The sequence below is a fragment of the Notamacropus eugenii genome, chromosome 2 (genome assembly GCF_028372415.1).
Source record: "Notamacropus eugenii isolate mMacEug1 chromosome 2, mMacEug1.pri_v2, whole genome shotgun sequence".
In the NCBI taxonomy this organism is placed as follows: Eukaryota; Metazoa; Chordata; class Mammalia; order Diprotodontia; family Macropodidae; genus Notamacropus; species Notamacropus eugenii.
In genome coordinates, this window is record NC_092873.1 from 237389524 (window position 1) to 237412042 (window position 22519).

The 22519-nt window shown below is 35.5% G+C and overlaps 1 protein-coding gene across 3 annotated transcripts in view; it reads right to left on the bottom strand.

The window, feature by feature from the left end:
* SHPRH (SNF2 histone linker PHD RING helicase) overlaps nt 1–22519 on the bottom strand; it is a 124149-nt gene that overhangs the window by 52245 nt on the left and 49385 nt on the right. For all 3 annotated transcript variants that reach the window (XM_072643640.1, XM_072643638.1, XM_072643639.1), the window contains exons 12-21: nt 19073–19236; nt 18706–18962; nt 15733–15854; nt 10722–10810; nt 9482–9574; nt 8339–8446; nt 6438–6580; nt 2464–2637; nt 2055–2117; nt 735–960 (exon numbers count right to left, since the gene is read on the bottom strand). In XM_072643640.1, the coding sequence (XP_072499741.1) occupies nt 735–960; nt 2055–2117; nt 2464–2637; nt 6438–6580; nt 8339–8446; nt 9482–9574; nt 10722–10810; nt 15733–15854; nt 18706–18962; nt 19073–19236 (1439 nt within the window). The remainder of the gene's footprint in view (nt 1–734; nt 961–2054; nt 2118–2463; nt 2638–6437; nt 6581–8338; nt 8447–9481; nt 9575–10721; nt 10811–15732; nt 15855–18705; nt 18963–19072; nt 19237–22519) is intronic.

The window sequence follows — 22519 nt, forward strand, 5'->3', positions numbered from 1 at the left end:
AAAGATACGTTTGCCTGAAAAAGGAGGTGGCTTGATGAAAATTAGATAGACAGGTGGATATGTAGATAGGTATCCAGAGCTAGCCTTTATTCAGTACTTACTATGTATCAGGTAATGTGCTAAGTATATGGCACATAAATAAAAGCTGGTAAATAAACCTTGGCCTCCAGGAATTTGCAATGTGAAAATGGAAGACCATACCTAAAGGAATATAAATGAAAGGGAGTGGAAGGGTAGAGTTAGCAGTACTATGTCATGGAGATGTTCAGGAAATGTGAGAAGAGGCCTGATGTAACTAACCCATGAATGTATCAAAGCAATAATAGTACTAAACCAAAGGGGAGAATACATCAGAAGTGGGACTAACTTTTTGCAAGAAATTTTACTACTTGCAAAATTGAATGCTAAATGAAAGGTTTGATATTTATAAAATTACTTCATTAGGAATTTGCTTCTAGTCATTCAGTAAAGGAGAGAGCCAGGAATTGAACCTCTGATTTCATTAGCGCAGTGAGGAAACCCCCTTGACCACAATGCATGCAGGCACTTTCTCTGCAATTTAGGATTTCAGAACTGTCTAGAGTGCTGAGAAATTAAGTAACTTGCCTAGGGTGACAGAGGCAGGGCTTAAGCCTAAAACGTAGGTCAGCTTTGAAGCTTGCTCTCTATTCGCTCCACTGTACTGCCTCTTGATCATTCAGTGCAGAACTCAATACAAAGTGTTCCTATTCTACCTTGTATTCCTTCTTCCACGCTTCAAAGAGTTCCATTGAAGTATTCCCTTCCTCAATGAGTCTGAGGTCTAGTCGGTGTGCTTTGGCAAAAGACAGGATTGCTTTCAAGGAGCGCTCTGTCTCACTCGTTGCCCAGAGTCCTCGGCTCGTGGTAGGGAGCCGATCATCCACCAGGCCTTCTTCATCTTCGATCATCTCCTCAAAAATTGCAGTTTGGCCTTTCACCCTTAAAATACACAAGGGAAAGACAGTTCTAACCATGATAGCTGCTGAATTTGTCCACACTCTGCCTTTGTGGAGCAGCAGTGTGAGTGAGCATAACAAAATCACTGAGGTTTGCTCTGCTACATTCCCATTATAGCTAAAGAAACTTCTTTGTGGGTCTCTGGGAACTACAGCAATTTTGAAAATTATCAGTCTGTACAAAGGGAAAGAGAAACACTGGATGGAGGAGGGGAAATAAGGAATATGGAGGAAACTGTTAATAGTTATGACGAGATACTAAGGATAGCTAGCAATTACAGAACACTCAATATGTGCCAGGCACTGTGCTAAGTGGTTCACACATGTCTTATTTGATCCTCACAACAATCGTGAGAGGTAGGTGCTATTATTCTCTTTTTACAGTTGAGAAAATTGAGACAAAAGGAGGTTAAAAGACTTGGCTCAAGGTCACAAAAAGTGACACATTTCCAGCACTCTCCCCACTGCTTCATCTAAATGCTAGCTATTATTATTGGTATTATTAGAATAACCATTTGCTTCAGGATTAACTACTACCACCTACAGATTGCCTAGTGGGGTCCTTAAGAAGCAACTTCAGGTTGGGAAACCCCCTCTTCCTTTATTGCCACCTTAGGAAAACAAGCACCTAACTTCATTCTACCCCCACCCCTTTAAGCTGATGAAAAAATGTTTAAATAGCAGGTGATTTATTGCTGGGATTGCTCCCTGCAAGTTTAGTCTACACCACTTAAAAGTAAAAAGAAAATTATTATTAAAACTCTTTTACTGGATATCCTTATGTTGCCTATAAGAGAGCTCAAAGTTTTAAAAATATGTGTGTATATGTACATAATGTATAATATTATGTATGTATACATATACACATGAATTGTGTGTACATATACTCATAGCTACTCTGGGGGGAAAAACTGAATAACTTATAAACACTGTTGTCCATCCTTTTCTTCCGATGGTTAATTTTCCAATAGAAAACTTGGAAGCATGATCATTGTGAAGAAAATGGAATCTCAGATTCAGAACATTATACCTCATATTTCATTTTCCCAATAAGAAATAAGCAATCAGAGAACTTACGTGTGAGAAAACAGCTTCGACTCATACTCTGTGAACAATTCATCAGCTTTACAAAAGACACAGCTGGAAAAGAAGAGATTACCAAGGAAAACATTTTCAGAGGTAACTAGCAATCACGTAATTTATAGGAGTGTTGAGTATTTTGCAACCCACTTGTTTACTTTAGGAAAAACACATGCACATGTTAAATTTTCAACTATTTTGTGCGGAAAAAATGAATGCAAATTACAGGTTGAAAGTGGAAAGTGTTTAAGGTTTACTTAACCAAGTTAGATCAATATGAAGTTTACTTTTCTTTCTGAAACCAAATGAAAAAGCTTCACAGCTTTAGTTATTATTTATTCTACCAAAATATGTCTAAGATGATAAGGGCGTGACACCACAATACATGCTTTCTTCTTTTACCTACTTGTTGAGGGGCAGTCTGACAGGTCGAAGGTGGCAGACTGTGGCAGCTTCAATGACATCACGGGATGGAGGTCCCTCCAGGTTCTTCACAGCCTCTCTAACGAGTTTTTGGAATTTCTTCAGCTCTTCCATTTGTGTTGTGAGTAAGTACTGAAGACCTCTGCAGTCCCGGAACCTGATCCCCAACAATAACAACAGTAATACCTCCATCACCATCAACGATGACCAAAGCAGGTCAGGGTGCCCAGGCAATGGTTGCCAACCAAAGTATTACAGTGACATCAGAGCTGCTGTGAAACTTTACCCATTCAGAAAGTATTTACCTATTTATTTATACCTAATATTAAGTATTGATGGAATGCCTATGTGTATAACAATATGCTAGTAGCTACTGAGGACACAAAAGTACTAGATGACACAGTACCATCCTGAGAAAGCACATAATCATCAATTTAATTTAACAAAAATTCACAAGTTCAGATCATGTGCCAGGCATCAGGGAAGTTCTTCCCCTCCAGAAGCTGAGGTTCTACTGGAGAAGTACAATATCTATTCTCTGATGCACTCCTCCCATACCTTTTATGAGAGACCAACACTGTCATCAAAAAGAAATGACCTACGACAGTGCTGCCAAACTCAAGTAGACATTGAGCCAAGAAAACACCCGTAAGGATTCCTGTGGGTCCCATAACAACTAAGAAACCACATTATAACATTATCTACGTTCTGTATTTTTTTCATTAAATTTTTCCCAGTTCCATTTTAGTCTCCTGCACTCTGGAGTGTGGTGTGTTTGACACCTCTGACCTCCAACTGTCTCCTAGTACTTTTCCTGCTTCTAGGCAATCTTCTTATTCCTCTTTTTTAAGATGTAGGAGAGGAAGGGAACTGCTGGAACTTATGTGAAGGTTGAAAAGCTTGGAAGAGAAAGAAATGAAATCTTTCATGAAGATAAAAGACTAAGGGGAATACAAAAAGATAAGAAAAGTAGGTGAGCAACAGGGGCTATGGATATAAATGAGAGATGAAGGAAACCTAGAAAGTTGGGAATAAGAAATAACAGACCCTCTTTGGAGGCTTATAGCTACCAAACCTAGCATAGAGAGAGAAATAATGAAAAGTAAGTACTATAGAGTATCTATAAATTGAAAGATTTTAATGCTTCTAATTTCCTCTATTCTACTTTCCAAATCCTACAACCCTTTTAATGCCCACCTTGAGTTCCATTTCTTTCATTCCTTCCCTTAACAATACTAGTCAAAAATGGCTTCCCACTTTCCAAAATATTTACCAATTACATTATACATGATGGCATTCAACTGAATTCAAATATATCCTCATGTCATGCTTTAATCATTTCATGTACAAATTTTGATTGTTTACTAAGACTGTAAACTCCTCAAGGTAAAAACAAAAAAATAACCCAAACCATGCCATATACTTCCACTTTATAGTATGTGTCAATCCCAGAAATTTCTAGTGTGTTGAAACTATAGAATTTGTTTGGAGATGTTTTGAGCAAAAAGAGGTTAAAAACTATCGGTATAAGAAATCACAAACAGAAGGATCTAGTTTCTGATATACTAGAAGCATATTTTTGTCTTTGAATATGAAACTTCATATTTGAATACAAAGGAAAAGTCACTTGATATATATTCTCTTAGGTATTTACATATTCAAGTAATTTGATTAAATCTTTCTTCACCTCTCCTGAACTACTGAAATAGTCCTCTAACTGGTCCTCTGCATTAAGTCTTTTCCCTACTTCAATCCATCCTTTCCTCAGGCACCATGGTAGTTATTCTAAAGTGTAGGTCTGGGACTCCCAATCAACTCCACCCTCTAGGACCAAATATTAAGTGTTCTGTCTGGCATTTAAAGCTCTTCATAAACTATCCCTTTTCTATCTTTCCAGACTTCACATACTTTACTCCCCCACTTCCACATACTCTGTAATCCAGCTATGCTGGACCCCTTCAGCTCCTCCAGTACAACATTTTGTCTCCAATCATGATGTCTTCACTGTTCCTGCTTATTCCCCCACTGCTCTGCCCACTTCACTTTGCTTCTCGGATTCTCTGGCTTTTTTCAAGGCTCAGCTCAAACCCCATCCCCACTGGAGGCTGGTCCCTTCCAGTTCCTAATGCCATCTCCTTTAAGTTGACCATTATCTACTCTGTGTATATCTTCTATGTATCTAATTATTTACTTTTTGTCTACTATCCACTAGAAAATATGCTTCCTACAGGTAGGGACTGATTTTGTTTCCCTTTCTTTGTATCCTTATTGATCAGTGCAATGCCTGTCACGCTTGTTGACTGGCAAAGCTGAACCACATGAACAAAACCATAATCACAAAATAGCTCTTCACTAGTATCTAAGTGCATACCATTTTCTCACTTAGATCCCATGATAAAAGGCAGAAAAGTTTATTTAAAAAAGATGAATAATAATTAGCTTCATGGCACAAAACAAATGGGAAAACTCCCCATGATTCTGCGTTTGAAAACTAGTATAATGATAAGGAAAACAATTTTGAATCTTCAGTGGCTTCTCATCTCCTCACCTTAGCATTTAGAGCCCTTCGGAACATGCTTACAGTTCACTGATTTAGAGGTAAGAGAGACTTTATGTTTAATGTCTGAGAGTAACACTGAAAGTTGTAACACACTAAAGTGTCTTGTTCCAATAGGTCTCTCACAGAGTCTGGTTTACTAATTGTTCCCATTTTTGAGTGGAGGCACTGAAAGCTTTTGTTAAAATGAGGTTATGTTACCTGAGAGAGGGAACTCATTATCATCCATTAACAATATCACAAAGAATAAATCCCTAGAATAGCTCCTCTTATACAGGAAGGAATGATACAAGAGAGAGATATATTCTTATGGAAGAGCATAAAGGTTGAGGAAACAGGGTAAGGTGAAATGTGATAGTAGAGGCAGCTAGGTGGCACAGTGGATAGAGCGCTGGGCAGGAGTAGGGAAAACCTGAGTTCAAAACTAGCTTTACATACTTACTAGCTATGTGACCCTGGGCAAGTCACCTAACTGATATGCCTCAGTTTTCTTTTCTGTAAGATGGGGAAAATAACAGCACCTCACAGAGCTGTTGTAGGGATGAACTAAGGTAATATTTGTAAAGTGCTTACCATAGTGCCTGGCATATAGTAGGCACTTAATAAGTGCTTATTTTCTTCCTTCCTAACAGCAGAGAACCTTGGTAGTCAATGGGCAAGCATGAAAAGTAAATGTAGTTGCACAACACCAGAAGGGAGTAGAACCTTGACAGCAGGGTAGAGTAGGACAGAGGGGGAGTTCCCAAAATACAGTTCAAGGATCTGTCTACTTGATTACAATAGACATAAGACAAAACTGCCTGGTACAAAAGAGAGAATTTTTCAAGGCAGAATGGAGCTGTAGAAGGGCTAGCCTTGAAGTCAAGAAGACTTGGGCTCAAGTCTTGTCTCTGACACAAACTCTTCTATAAACCTATCAAGTCAGATAAACTCTCAGTGATCTAGGTAACTCTTTAAGACCACAAGCTGCAGAGAAGCTGTCTTCCTTGGTCTAAGGCATTTGTTCATCTGGGAGGCTTCCTATACCAATGAAATCATAAGTGCAGTTCCTATCCATATCCCTTTTCTGGAACACATCTGTGATTTCCCTAATAACAGGAACTCTGAATATGGGCAGTTCCTCTGCAGTTTAGAGCTTTAACTTGGCTAGGGTACTGAGAAGTTAAGTGATTTTCTCATAGTCAGTCAGTATGAGTCTGAAATGAGACGTGAACGTCTTCCTCACTTATGCAACAGTTCTCTCCACCACTTCACGTTGCCTCTCTAACCAGAGGCACTGAGAACTTATAGGCAGGTAGTCTCTGAAGTGCTGTGAGCAATACAGAGACGAATAAGATAAAGCTATTCTCAAAAATACTACAACCTAACACTTATATTTAGATGGGTCCTATTTTTCTTACTTCTCCGCCATGGAAAGTTTACTAGTTTGTTGCTTGTAGTTGCAGGTTATTTCATTCTGCACACGCTGAACAAGCTCCTCATCAATAGCATATTGAATTGCTGATTGGATCACATCTAGCCACCAAAGTGAGCCTGAATGAGTCTGTAGGGAAAACCCCCCCCAGAAATATCAATCATTAAACTAATATTTACTGAGTGTCTACTGTAAGACTAACACTATGCTAGGTAATGCAATTGTTACAAGAAAAGGATTAGTTTCCGCCCTCAAAGAGCTTTTCTGCCTATAAAAACAAACCCCAAAACAAAGATAAATGCACTCTGAGGCTGCAAAGCAGAATGCAGCAAGTCTGGAGTCTAAAGACCTGGATTAATATCCCACTTCTGATTTTTACTCACTGTGTGACCCTGGGCAAGACATTTAATCTCTCAGCTTCAGTTTCCTCATCTGTGTAAATGGGGAGACTAATAATACTGACAGTGTGTCTACCTCACATAGTTATTGCAAGGATCAAATGACGATGGAAATAATGATAATAATTCTAAGGTTTGCAGAGTGCTTTCAGACAGTAATTCATTTTATCTTCACAAAACCCCTGAAGTTGGTGCTGCTACTATTCCCATTTTCTAGTTGGGGAAATTGAAGCAAACAAAGGTAGTCTGTAAGGGTTTAAGGCTGGATTTGAACTCAGATCTTCCTGTTTACTGGTTCAGTGCTTGATCCACTGATACTTTGTAGCCTGGCACTTGTGATACGTAAACGTTGGGTAGTTAGGCAGTGCAGTGGATAAAGTACTGTTACTGGAGTCGGGAAGACCTGACTTCAAATGCAGCCTCAGACACTTACTAGCTGTGTGCCCCTAGGCAAGACACTTAATCTTGTTTTCCTCAGTTTCCTCATATGTCAAATGAGTTGGAGAAGGAAATGGCAAACTACTCCAGTAACTTTGCTAAGAATACCCTAAACAGGGGCACAAAGAGTCAGATGTGACTAAAATGACTAGACAACAATATAAATGTTAATTATTATTATTATCCCTTGAACAAGTAGTTCTTCATTTAGTCTACTAAAAAGAACCACTATTGCTCAAGCATTCTAGACATATGAATATTTATTGTTTACACATATGTAGAACTATTATAAAATATTATACCATTGATTCTAGATTATTAAAGGGTAATTATTTGGTTCTGGCAATCTATAGTCCTCTCTAGCTCTAAGAAAGGTAATATTTCTAATCATTTAATAGCAGTGGCATAATTAGATTTTAAATAAAATATAATCTAAGATAACCTTATGGAGACATTCACAAAGGTCAAAATGTTTGGTGAAGAAACATGAAGAGAGTAGTGACTCAAAGCTTGAAGAAAAGCAGTTATTTGTTTACCTAGGGCTTCCATTTTTACTTATTTTACAAAATGGAAACCTTAAAAAGGGCAAGATGTTCTTGTTTCAACTCAAAGCAGGTTTGTCAACCCTAAAAAATCTTTTTGGAAATCACGAAGTCCAGTTTAAAAATGCATCAAAATTTTGGGGATTCACATTCTCAGAAAATCAAAATATATATAAAATATATATATATATATATATAATATATGTTATATCTCACAACCCAATATGCCAGATTCACAACAGGTTAAATGAAGTGGTGATACCACACTTCAGGTGATGTTCATAAAACACTATAACTTCTAAGCCCTTGCTAAACATTCCACAGAACAGTAAAAGCAGAAACTGTCAACCCTGGTAAAATGGCAGAGCTGGGACTCAAATTTGGGCAAGTCTTTTGACTAAATACTAGAGAACAATCTAAAAACAATGGTGTCCAACAGAGTTCCCAAACTAATCATGATTATAGATCACTGAGTCAAACTGGGACTTAAATTAATAACTGCAGCTTGCCTTCCTTTGCAGCTCCCGGATAGTCTGCAAAACTGGCTGTAAAGCTTGATGGGCTTCTGCAACTTCTGCATTAGATTTACTCATGTAATGTTGTCTAAGTTGTTCAGCCTGACAATAAAAATAAAAATAAAAAGACTTTAATTTCAGAGCTTGAATGCAATTTTGTATGACATTTTAAGAACATTACTGTGACTGATACTAATTAGTTACTTAACATAGTTCTAGTGTGTACATGTGCTCTTATTTGAATGTAGGTGGCACTACAAACACAGCTGGGATGAGCAAAAGGAAAATAAAATGGCAAATGACCTTTATATAGCAAGCATCTTTACACCTCTACTTGCCCTCTATTTGTGTTCCTTTTGTCAAACCCAACATTTGCAATATGACAATTTACTGAACGTTAATGTCACATGATAGCATACTAAACTATCACAATAAGTGGTGGGCTCCTTACCACTGTAAGTATTTAAAGAGAATTTGAATAACAGTCAAGGTTGTTTAAAAAAAAAGATCCCTGCACTGGGTGATAAATTAGGCTAGGACCACTGATTTAGAGTTGGACAGGAATTTTTGAACTTTGCTCAGGAAGATGTGATATATTACTAACAACAGTTCTTACAAGGATGGAGTAGTTTGGAGGGAAGGAAGGAGTGAAGCACCAACTGCTGCAGGCTATCCTGCTGAATATACGGGATGGAGACAAAAGGGAAAATGATAAGCACCGAAGGTTAACATTTAACTCCGTTACAATGTTTCTTGCCCTGGTTTGGGGTACATTTATTTGATACAGTAAACATTTTAGAATATGGAGAAAAAAAACTTTCCCTAAACCAAATCTTCTACAGCTATGCCTTTATAATTTCTTACTTTACTCTTATTTCTAAACTATGCAATTGGCTACCGAAGGTCAGAACATCTATTTCTTCTACTTACACAATGGCAAGTAACTCAAGAAAAGAAATAATTACAGGTGCTGACATTTTTCATCCAATTCAATCCCAAGAAGGTTGAATGCAGTAAAGGTAGCAGGCTACCTATAATCACATTCATTCTGAAATGTTGGATGCACTTAAAAATATCAATTACAAAAAGTATAAAATCTGAAAAATTCACTCTTCCAGAGTGAATATTGATAATTACCTCTTCCTCAAGTTTGCCATCTCTCAAGGTAGGAGGTATTCCTGGGTGCTTGGCTTGTAATAATTCCATCAGATTATGTGTAGAATGAAGTCTCTATGTATACAAAAAAAGCAATAACTTTCATATCCCATTCATGGAACAAGTGAGTGAGCATAAGCTACTCTGGGAAAAACTTTTATCATGTATACTGAGTACCAATAACATTAGGCTGCACGAAAAAGAAACTTTTCATATAAATGGAATTTGCGTCAACCTTCTGAAATACTCAATTCTATTTCATTAAAAAAAACTTTAGAAGTCAAACTTGTATTAATTCCAAGTGGCATCAGCATACCAATCTGTTTAATGATGCTTCACTTGTAACTTCATCATTTATCCAATCTGTAGTAGCAACAAAAATGTAATGAACAAATTAGAGAGAGGCCTTTCAAAATAAGAAAGGTCAAAGTCAGATGGACAGGTGTTATTTCTTTCGTTTTGTTTTGCACACATAGGATACAGGTTTTTACTTGTTTTTCCCAATAGTGGTTATAGATTGTAATGAAATCAATGGGCTGAAAGATAATTAGCCAATGATGGCATTGCAATCTGTGGCCACAGTAGAATGGAGTGAAGTTTCTAATGGCCTTCATCTGACTCTGCTCTCAGTCAAGTGTCAATAAACATTTATTAAGTGCCTACTGTGTTCCAGGCACCATGCTGAGCACCACACTTAGAGCAGATGAACTAAAAGGCCACAAATTAGTGCCATTCACCCACCGTCCAAAGTGATGTGAAACTTTAAAGAAACAGTAAGCAATATTCTTCTATGTTATATCAGATTGTAGGATGCAGAGGAACAAACATAAAATTAGAAGTCAGAAGAACTGGGTCTGAAGTGCTATCACTGCCAAGGCTTACTAACTGGACAATTTTTGGTAAATTAGTCCATCTCTCTCTTTCCTCATCCATAAAATGGAGACAATAAAGTTTACACTACTTAAATCAGAGGGTCATTGTGACAATAAGAATGTAGGCAAAATACTTTCTAAGACAGTGTTGGCTACTATTATTACTGAAATCAAAGTATTAAGATATGCTTAGATAAGGTCTTTTTTTTAAAAATAAGCCTCAACTGAAATGTTCTGTTGCTCTCTAGTAACATTTATTGGCATTTACAAGTCATCTCAAATACCCAGGAATCCTTATTTAAAAAAAAGAAAAAGAAAAACATCCAAACAAAACTTAAATATTTACTCACTTGTAACGAATCAGTTTTGAGTTTGTCTTTGTGTTCCTCAGATGAACGTAATACTTCTCTGTACAGGTCTACTGCTTGGGCATACTCATCTGAAGAATTAAAGTTTATTTAAAGCCAAAAATACGCATTTTAAGCTAAAAATTTCCTTAAGTTATCTACTACATACATAAATGGCATGTCCTGTAAAAGTTGTAATTTAATATTCATTATTTTTAAAGGAAAGCAAACTTCACAGACTTCTGGTGTTAGGAAGGATTTCAGATATTTAGTTGAATCTTAAACTAAAACATCAATCCTCTCATTTGAGGACTTAATTTGGTGTGAGTTTTATTTTAAAAGTAAGAAAATGAAATATCTTTTATTAATTTTAAGGAAATATAACAATACAAATGAAGATGATACTGGTAAGAGAAGCTAAACAAGTCCAATTTTTTTTTTTTACCTAGCTTTTAATTACATAAAATAAAAAAATACAATGTTAACCTGGAAAACAAGTGTCACTTTTATTAAAAGCTAAAATGTTTGGGGGTGGGGAGCGAACTTGTACTTGAAATTAATGATAGGCTCTAGTAAATCAGTTTTAACTTGGTTTAATTACAACATGGCAGACAATTTTAGCAAATTTTTGCAATATCTTTTACCAAAGCATGCAAATGTGGAAGAAAAATAATTTCTATTTAAGTATTATTTTAAATGCCAAAGTCCTTTTTCATTAACCATAGCTTAGTAACTTAAGACTTTATCATTTCTTCCAACAGAACTCACAAAGAGTTAAAGATGATTTCTTTTTCTGTCACTTAGTATGAACAGCTGTTTCATCTCAAATGGATGCAAACATGTCATTTCTAGGTAAGTTGAGGCTAGTCTGGTGATCTGCGTGAGAAATGTCACTTTTTTTCCTTTTGGAAGCAATTTCAAAACACAAAGTGAAGGCACAGATGAAATAGCATCTGTTTTGCTAACATCATCATCACATGATTTTAACAAAACCACAGCACTTTAATTATTCATAATTTACTGAATTCTAAAAGTCTTATTAATATAAAGTTAGAGAGGTTTATTTAAATGTCTTTTTAAATATTTTCTAAACACATAGTTTTCATCTTGTTTTTATTTTTTAAAAAATCTAGTTCCAAAGGTTACTTTATTCAGGACTTTTCTCCACACAATGCAATACAATTTCAGAACGTTAGTCACTCAGTTCTTATTCAATCTGGGGATGCAGATCATCTGACGAATAACTAAAACAAACATGGATAGCCTTTGATAATTCAAGCATAAACACCCAAATAATTATACTACTTCAAGATGGAGTTACATAATTAGTTATCCTTGTATAAATTCTTACAGATTTCTGATGAGGGTGCTTCAAAGGGCAAATGGATTCTACAAGTATTTATATCATCTTTTATTGGAAATGGAATATCTTTAGTCAAGCAGCATTTCAAAGTAAAATGATAGACTATCCTAAATTATTTCCAACAAGCTCATATACATGTTTATTTTCTCAAAGAAAGCACAGTGATTGCAGCAGAATTTAAAAAAGAGTTGAACTTCATTTTTTCATTATAATATGGAGTCTGACATGCTTTACTTCTGCAAGAAAATATAAATGTATAAAAACATTCCAATTAACACTTGGTTATTTTTGGCCATTTGATGGCATTAAATTTTCAAATACTCATTCTTCTTGACACTGTAGAGTCCATTCTTTCTATTAATATCTGTAAAAAACACGCTATTCAAAAGCTAAGCAAACCAATTTAATGAAGGCATCAGTAGATCTATGTATTATATTTGTGTATGCACATTCACATTTCATATAAAAAGACTAATGTAAGAGTTAAAATTCATTTTGGAGTTCCATAAAATTAGTTGAGAGAAAAAAACTTCAAGTTTCATTAAAAAAGGTATGTGATTTTGTCTATGAGCATTTCCAGTATTATTATTATTATTATGTCTCTATCAGACATGTAGCATCAAATCCCTCTTAAGCTTGTTTCATTTCCAAACAAATGGAATTTAGAAAAGATACCTTTAACTGAGAAGCATTCTGGGCTGATCTTCTTTTGATACTGAACAATGGCTGACTATGACTCCAACCCACAAAAAAGGAAGAAAACCATAAAAAGCAAATAAAAATAATTGGAACAGAAGACGCTGAAAGCATGTTATTAGCCAAGCAGGAGTTATGAAACATGCTGATCCTGCCATTTGCCAAATACTTTAGAATAAGATCAGATGATCTACTTTTTCTTCCATTTATTGGTTTATTTATTTTTAACCTTCTCAATGGGGTAAAAAGGAAAAAAAAGTCAAGAGGGGAAGAACACTTAGCTGTTTAAGTACCCGACACACGCAGACACACACACGCACGCAGACACACACACGCACACACACACACACACGCACACACACACAAGCCCAGGAAGTGTAAATTTTTTATTCTTTTGCTAATTTACAAGGGAGAAATTATGACTTTAGACATTTGGAGCTATGAATTTTGACATCTACTGTCACACATTTCACAACACAACACACTGTGATTATATTTAATGAAGGCAAAAACATTTCAAGGTATATTTTATTTTTTACTTGTTTTTATACCTGTCCAAGACAGGTAGTTAGAGAAGAGTATCATAGTGAGATGTGGGTTTACAGTCCATCTCAAACCTTTATAAGCTGTGTGGTCATGGACAAGTCTTTACTTCTCAGAGTCCATTTTCCTCATTTACAAAACGGAGATAATATTCGCACTATCTGTCTCTCAGTTATTGTGAGGAATGCATTATATAAATCTGAGTTGTGGATGTTATTCTTCTACTGTATTCCTATTCCGATGCTTCAATAAGAAAGGAAGCTCAGCCTGGTTTCTCAAAGGCTGTGTTAAGATCACAGGATCTGGCAGGTCCTACCAGCTGGAAAGGTTTGGCGAACAGGCATATATCTATTATATGAGGACAACCTAAACAGATTTCAAGGTTGAAAAGTGATCAATTTTTTGGCCACAGTAGCTTTCAAAGACTGTCTGATAAAATTATAAAGGGGTTAATTGTGATCTGTTTTAGTTGAGGGAGTGGAATTACAGATCTTAAGTACTGAACTACTGAAATACTATTATTTCCAAGTTCTCACTACTATTGTAAATATACCAGTTTTTGTTTTCAGACTGGTAGAAAATGATATTCAGTGTAATAGAATTTTAGCTAATTCTAAACTAACAAGAGAAAAAATTATTTTTTAAATTTGCTGGAAAAATTCTACTTCCTCATATGTTTTCGATGACATCTTTACCAAATAGTCACTTCGGGTTGGCTTTTATTTCAAACTCAAAGTAGGATAAGAGTGCTGGGCCTGGAGTCAGGAAGATCTGAATTCAAATCTGGCCTCAGACGGTTACTAGCTGTAAGACCCTGGGCAAGTCACTTAATCCTGTTTGCCTCAATTTCCTCAACTGTAAAATAAGCTGGCAAAGGAAATGACAAACCACTTTCTTTGCCAAGAAAACTCAAGATGGGGTCACAGAGTTGAATACAGCTAAAAATGACTAACCAATAACAACATTTCCACCCATCAATTCTAAAGAATAAAATCCTGATCAAGCTGCTGTATGTAAAGGGTGGTCACCTGCTGAAGTTCTTGATAACTTCTAAGGTCTCTTCCAACTTTAAGCTTTCATGAACTTAACAAAGCAATGCATAGCCACCTTCTATTCTAATTTCTGTAAACCTATTTTGTGGTTTCTGAGATATCTGGGTCGATTTTATGTATGAGATTTTAAGATAGGGAGGGAAAGTATCTCCTGCTTAGAGTCATTAAAAGAGTGACAATAATAATTGTCCACACATGTTGATTGACAATGAGAGCTATCTGAAGAGGAATGGGCTACTTGGGTAGGTAGCAGGTTTCTTCTCTCCAGATATCTATAAGCACAAGACGACTATTAGGTATGTTTGTGGGTGAGGTCTTCGTCAGGAGTAGCTGGCCCTAGATGGCCTCTGAAGTTCCTCCCAATTCAAAGAATTCGGTTTGTAATATAGTGGAGAAGTGCTACTGTCACTGATGTTTGCAGAAGATCCTATACAGTTTCTTTACCAAAGCGAATGAATTTATGCCTCAAGAGCTCCTTCTCTAGCACTTCAGGTCTCAAATTATAAATCTTTTACATTTTCTGCTAGCTAGATATAGCCTGATGCATATTGTGTACCTCTTAGCCTATCTTGGAGTTAAATTTTTTTTTTTTTTAAAGTATGCCTAGAGAGAAAGCAGGGAACAGTAAAATTTTCTGTATAATCCTTATTGTATGCCTCGTGCTTGAGGATAAACCAAAAACTTTGCTTGGAAGAAATGAATGGCATAGCATATGATTTTATTTGTATATCTTATTTACATATCACCTTCTCTAAAATCATTTAGATTGCTGTCTAATCAAATATTATTTCACATGATTTTCTTTAATAACTACATTTTCCTTTAACTTTATATTTTTAATAATAAAATTACATGAACCAAAGCAAATACTGTTGAAGAAGAGGTAGGAAGATGGAGAATAAGAAAAAGAAAACTTAGTATTAACTTCAAAATCTAATCTAAATCTCATGAACATGCTAGAGAAAATAGCCAAAGACGATAAATGGGTGAACTAGAGGTAAGGAAACACAGAGTTCATGTTAAGGTTACTATAAAGCTCAGTAAAAATGATGGAACTATCTAATTAGAAGGTATCTTTGTTTGTTGGTTGTATTCTGGCAATTCTTTACCCATGACAAAAACTATTACACCAATATTAAAAGATTCCTTAATTACTTTGTAGTTTAACAATATTGCCTACGTTTAATAGCACAAGGCCTGAAAGTACCAGCTATAATAAAAGGTTACTTTTGATTTTAAATAAGCTGCAAAAGTAGACATCTGTAATATTTATTTATAACTTATTAAAGTACCAAGTTCCACTTTATCTCCTTTAGAATTTTTTAAGGGAATCAGAGATAAATTAGCAATCTGCTTCTACCTTTAATGATATGGATGCCAGCTAAGCCATTAAGAGCACAAACCAGTTGCCGATGTGCTTCTTCACATTCAGTCCGACATTTCTTTTGCAGCGAAGTCAATAACTCTTCCATGGTCATGGTACTGAAACAAACAGCAAATTGGTCAAGCTTAGACAGAAAACATGTAGGCATGTCTTCAGTGGCAGTAGTATGGCAAGCAAGAATAAACTACATGAATCCTGGAGGGGAAGTGAGGAAAGGAGACCTTCTGATTCAGAGGTTGTGATTCAATGGCTAAAGCTCACACGGTATCCTTCACATGACCTCAAGGCTGGTGTTACTTCCTACAATAAAGCTTTATTAATTTTGTTGGGTAATAATAGAAGATTTAAACAAAAATTTAAACAAAAAATTAAAATTAAAACAGAAAATAATGTAGTATGAGCTTCACTGATTCAGTTTTGATTCTCTGGTTCATCACAGAGGTATCAAGAAAAAAAATTTTTTTAATTGATATTTGTACACATGTATACAGAAACCATGAGCCAAATATCTTGCCTATTCTGGCAATGGCCTACTGAAACAGTAGACAGGGTTATCACAGAAAGTAATATATCACAATCAATGCCTAGAAAGAAGCATCCTTCAAAATAGTTCTTTTTTCTCCATGTTCAGAAAAGAAGCCAATATATTTCCAATCTACTATTATATCTCAGCTATAATAGATCAGAAATGTTTCTTCTTCAAAATCAACAAATTTAAGGTAGCACATGGCACATTCCAATAGCAAACATGTATATTTAACTAAAATTATTCAGTTACTTCCTTGGTATTCAGCCAGGGTTAAAGTAATCCTGTATTTCTGGTTTTGCTATGAATATTTCTTCTTAAAACCAAAGGGAAAAAGGCAAGTTCTGTGAACCACAACCACTATCATAGGGGGCCTATTAAATGCTCCACAGTGAAAATGACATATTTGCATATTTGGCAACTTCACAGGGCTCAAGAGCATCACCAAGCAAGAACCAGTATGGAAATCTAGAGAACATGAAGGGTTTCCTACACTTGGCAGAGATCTGAAATTTGCAAATACCAAATTCATAAATAGTAGGAAGAGGGGAGAAGTAAGAAGCAAACAATCCTCTCAAAAGTAAAAAAATAACTATTTAGACTCAGGATTGAACTCACTATTTAGACTCGGGACTGAACTCAGTTCCCTGAACGGAAAAAGCAGTGTGACACAGGAGACAAGTGTTGGATTTGGATTCCAAGGACAAGTATTGGAATCCCGGCTGTTTTATCTATTACTTAGGGGAAACTGGTGAAAATAACTTTACTTCTTTCTGTCTCAACATCATTATCTGCAAAATAATGGGGAATGAGTAGATGATGTATAATGTCTATCCCACCTCCAAATCCTATTAACTTTTTTTTTTTTAAACAGAAGACATAGGAGAGGGAAAGTTAAGTTTTGAAGGACAACAAAGTAATGACTCACCATGGGAAGTTCCAGAGGGGAAAATGTCTCAAGGGACAAATACAGAAGAATTTCTGTGCAAATACAAGTAAGGGTACTCAAAACCCCCCAAACACCTTTTATATTATAAGTGTAGTTGTAATGCTATACTTGCCAAATAGATAGGTACTCAGCACTACATAATCAAGAAGAAGGAACTAGTACTGAATCTCAATAATGCCACTGATTTTATACTTGCCAAATAGATAGGTACTCAGCACTACAAAATCAAGAAGTAGGTACTGGCACTGAATCTCAATAATGCCACTGATTTTCCTTGTAACTCAGGAAAAGTTATCTTTCTTCTTGTCTTAGCTTCCTGATTTACAGTGCTATTTGTACACATAAATCTGTGTATGTTTATGTAGGTATGCATGTATATACAGATCTGCATTCTAAATTGAACGCTGCATTTATGCAATAGCAGGCTTAAACACAGGAAAGGAATGGATTGTTTATAGTAATGATATCAAATGCAAAATGAAACCATCATATATAGTGATCATTGCAGGCTGAATATTGACTTAGAAAACCACATAATAATATTATCTATGTTTTATTGTATTTTTATTTATTTTGCTAAACATTTCCTAGTTACATTTTATTCTTATTTGGGATGTGCTTGAGAGTGTGGTGGGCTGTATACTGCCTGCAGGCCACATATTTGACACTTCTGGTTTACAGAAGCTAAACATTCAGGCTCTCAATAAAAATATTAGATGTCCTAAAAGCTAAAATTTTAAAACTGTTAAAACTTTGACAGCTGAAAATTGCCAAATAATTAGTCTTTTTGACTACTGTACCACTGCTATGAAGAGAGATCTGTTTGGCTTACAGTCAATGTTCCTCTTGCTTTTAAGTTTTGAAAATTTAAGATGTTAAAGACAAAAGCTACCAAGGAAGTACAATTAGAGAAAAATAAAATAAATGCAAAGGACAAAATTTCTTTGGGATTGTATTAATCATTTTCCTAAAACTACTAATCACAACAATCAAGACTATGGCTTGTAATTGAGTTTAACTGTAAAATTTTGATATGACTGATTATAAACATTAGTTGCTTTGAGGAGTTCAAATATATAAAAATTAATAATAACAATAACATCTAATACCTATACTATATATAGCACTTTATACTTAAGTGCTTGTAAATAAATTCTCATTTCATTTTTGCAACAGTCTGTTTTACAGATATGGAAACTAATGCACAGATAGTTGAGAAACTTGCCCATACAGCAAGATAGCAAAGATTCCAATCCAAAATCAATTTGTGATCTAGATAAAGTAAAAAAAATTTCAATAAACAGATTTGCAATACAGTAATCCAGTCATTCTTTACCTCAGTAGTATGAGGGTTGAGGCTAAGGGTGGGTATGGAAGAGTCTATTTGGTGCTTTTTCCCCTTGAGTGATCACTTTAATGAGTCAATGTTACTTAAGTATTATCAATAACAGGATAAAGGAATTATAAGTAAAACCTTTTTTGTAGCGGCAAGAATTCTCCTCGAACAGCCTGTGGGTGGCAGCAAGCCTGTCTCAGTCTCAACAGTGGGTAGAGAATAGACGTGACGGTCCTCCTGTCCAGGCTGCTGAGTTTCAGAGCCCAATCGGATATCTTTCTAAGCTTTGCCAGAGCATCCTGACAACACACCTCATGCTGACGGTGATAGAAATGTCTTTCCACTGGAGAAAAGTGAAGCCAGTGAATATCTTCTGTCTGTGGAGGAATCTGGATCTGAGAATGAAAAGTGAACAAGATACTCCATGGAACATTTTTTTCTGTACCGGGATACTGGTTGTTGTTGTTTTAAACAACCTTAAAAGAAAACTACAAATTTTACTGACTTGGTCAATTACATCCTTCTTTGCAGACCTCCACATTATCTTGGCAATAAGGTCGTAGAGAGGTTGAGGATTTTTCCTGCAGTAAGGACGATACAGGAGTTGATCCCACCAGTGTTTGACCCAATATGGATCAACACCAAGGAATAGCACTAACCCATAGAGATCTAAATAGAAAGGAAAAAAAAACCAAGGTCATCTGTTTCTAAGGTTCTTTGTTATTCTTTAGAAATACTACTTTCAATGAATACTACTTTAAATGAAATGATTCATCATTAATTATACAGGGCACAACACTTTTAAAGGAATTAAAATGCATATTAGACAGGCCCTTAAGGAACTTATACCACAAGAGTACAAGTTCAGTATGACACATGGTTATATGAAATGCTAGAAAATTTCCATTTGTCATTCTAAAGATCCTAGGACCACAGAATCCTGTTTAAAGTCAAAGGCACTTTTGTGACAACTATTGTAAAGTCAGAGGCACACTTGCTAGAGACATGTGAGCTCCATTTGTTGAATGAATGAGTGGGATGAAACTAATACAAAAACTATATATACAACACAATATACGCTGAATCAGAAAAGGCCAAGTAAACGAAGGGAGAAGGATGGTTCACAGGAAATATTCTGCTTCTCATTTTAAAAGATTCAAGCAAAAAACTATTCAAAGAATTGTTGGCAGCTGGTGCTGGTTTTAATTTCCTTATAAGTACCAAAGAAATAGAGTGATAGTTAAGATAATGAGTCCTCAAACAAGTTATTCTAAAGCCAATATCCTAAAACACTCAAAAGCTAAGTGAACATCAACAAGAATTCAGGTAGGACACACTACAGAGCACACATCCTGAGGGTGAAGGAAAGGAGCATTTCTGCCTTACTTACAGTTTCCAAATGTTCTTCAAGGAGGAATAATCACCCACAGAAGTCATTTGGCAATTATATGCTACTAGATAACATGAACTATGATTTTGAACTCTTAATTTTCAAATGTCTGAAAATTTTGATGCTGTCATAATGAACAGGCAAGAGATTGGGCTTTTTAACAACACATGCTTATAATCTGTTTCTTTAACTAGATTGTAATATTCTGGAGGGCAGAATCTGAGTCTTATGTATCTTTGTACCCCATCTCCCCCAATATAGTGCCTTGAACGTAGTAGGCATTTGACAAAGATTCATTGCCTTAATTCAAAAGATCTACCTCTTTGCTGCTTTATTTCATAAGCAGAAGTTGGCAAAACTACAGTGTTAGTAGAGGCTATATTTTAACAAACATTTCTATAGAACTACTGGATGATGAATGGAAAAATGTGAGGGAAATCGTTAAAAATACATTGATAAAAAAACAAAAGACCACAGCAAGTTTTCTTTATTTCCTGGAGTAGAGTACTTGAGATTCTGCTCTCATTTCCCCTGAAAAGGTTCCTGAAGGTAAATGTCACATGGTTTAACCTCTATGTCTACTATAATGCTGTCCATTTCTATACCATAAGTAAACCTGAGCTAAAACTTTTATGAACTTTTCCACCTATGTATCATTTCAGTTTTTGTTTCATGTGACTTAGGGCAGGGGTCTCAACCTGCAAAAGGGTAGTCCAACCAGATTAAGATGTGATTGGGAAATGTTTAATAAAAAAAATACAAAACAATTTAGATGATGTTAATTTGTGGTTTTCTAAGTCAACATGCAGCTCCATTTCAATGTGAGTTTGACACTACTACCACAGAGAATAAGCAACCATTCTCTCTAACCTTATGGTGTCTTTGTAAGGGGTTTTAAAAAACACTGAAGGTCAAGATGTTCATACCATCAAAGGCTCTATATTCAGACTAAAATAATTTATTTAGTAAGGTTATATGGATGTTAATCTTTAGGATGCTTTCTAAAAATCTAATTACATGGGAATGAAGGAAAACTAAAAATCAGGTCTAAAAATTAAACTTTCATAATAATTTTCCAATATAAAAAATTCCCTATATAAAGATTTATGATTCAAACATTGGTTTAAATTTCTGAACTCAATATTACAGAAACCAAAGTTTGAAATAGATTTAATAAACATTTCTAAACATAAAATTATATATTATCTTGGCAAACTTTAGCTTTTTCATACATTTGCAATTTTGACATTTTATGATTATTGAACAGTTTCTTAAATTTGGGCTTTTAAAAACTCTGGCATTAACCTTTAAATAAATACCTTCAAGTTGTCCATATAAATTATGGGGTTTTTTTCCTTTACAATAAGGTGAAAGCTCTGTCTAAAACTGATTGTCATGTATTGGTTTTCAAATTCTACTTTATGAATGCATTCAATGTTTTCAAGTTACAGTAATCAATATTTGCAATTTTATTTTAATAAAATACATGGATAGTGGCTATTCACTTTATACTAACTTGGAGATGGAAGGTTCCTTTTTAAAGGTCATCTACCCTAAACTCATTTTTTGATTCCATCATTCCTACTAGTTATCATCCTATATTATCCTACATCTCTCTTCCCCTTCTTGACTAAATTTCTTCACAAAGCCATCCATACTAAGTGCCTCCAATTCCTCTGCTCTTATTCACTTTTAAAACTTCTACAGTCTGGCACCTGACTTCATCATTAGTCCTCTTGCCAAAGTTATCAATGATTTTTAATTGACAAATATAACAATCTTTTCTCCATCCGTATCCTTCTCTAAAACTTCTTGACCACCCTCTCCTTCTGGGTACTCTCTCCTCTCTAGATTTTCATGATATTGCTTTCTCCTGGTTCTCCTTCTTGCCTGACTGCTCCTTCTCAGTCTTCTTTGCTAGATCTTCATTTCAGGTCATGACCATCATGAGACTTCTTCAAGATTCTGTCCTGGGTTCTCTCTTCTTTTTCCCCTATATTTTCATTTCATGATCTCATCAGCTCCCATAGGTTCAACTATCATCTCTATGCAAATGATTCCCAGAACTATTGTATTTATCCCTAATATCTCTATTACCCATCAACAATTACTTGTTGGGTATCCTGAATTGGATATCTGGCAGCCATTTCAAACTCAACACATCAGAAACAAAACTCATTATCTATTCCTTATCTTCCCAACTTTCGTATTACAGTAGAAAGCCACTTCCAGTGAGGCAACGCAGCCCCTTCCTTCTTTCCACTCCCTTCCTCCTTCTCCCTCTGTCCACAGCCTTACTTGCGAAACTCTATCCAAAGGAAAGTAAATTTTGGTCACTGAAACCTGGAAAGATATCTTGCAGTCTAGGGCTTGATTTTTTTCTTAAGAATCATGCTTTAAACCCAAATTACTCAGGCTTTCATTGACTGGCCAACAACAGGTCCCAGCTCAAGCTTCACTTAGTCATTGTTTGGGCCCTGAAGGCTCACAGCAAGTGTAAATAGCAATTTTTCTGTTTTGGCCAGAAACCTTGAGGTTTCTGATTTTTTCAACTATGTAAAA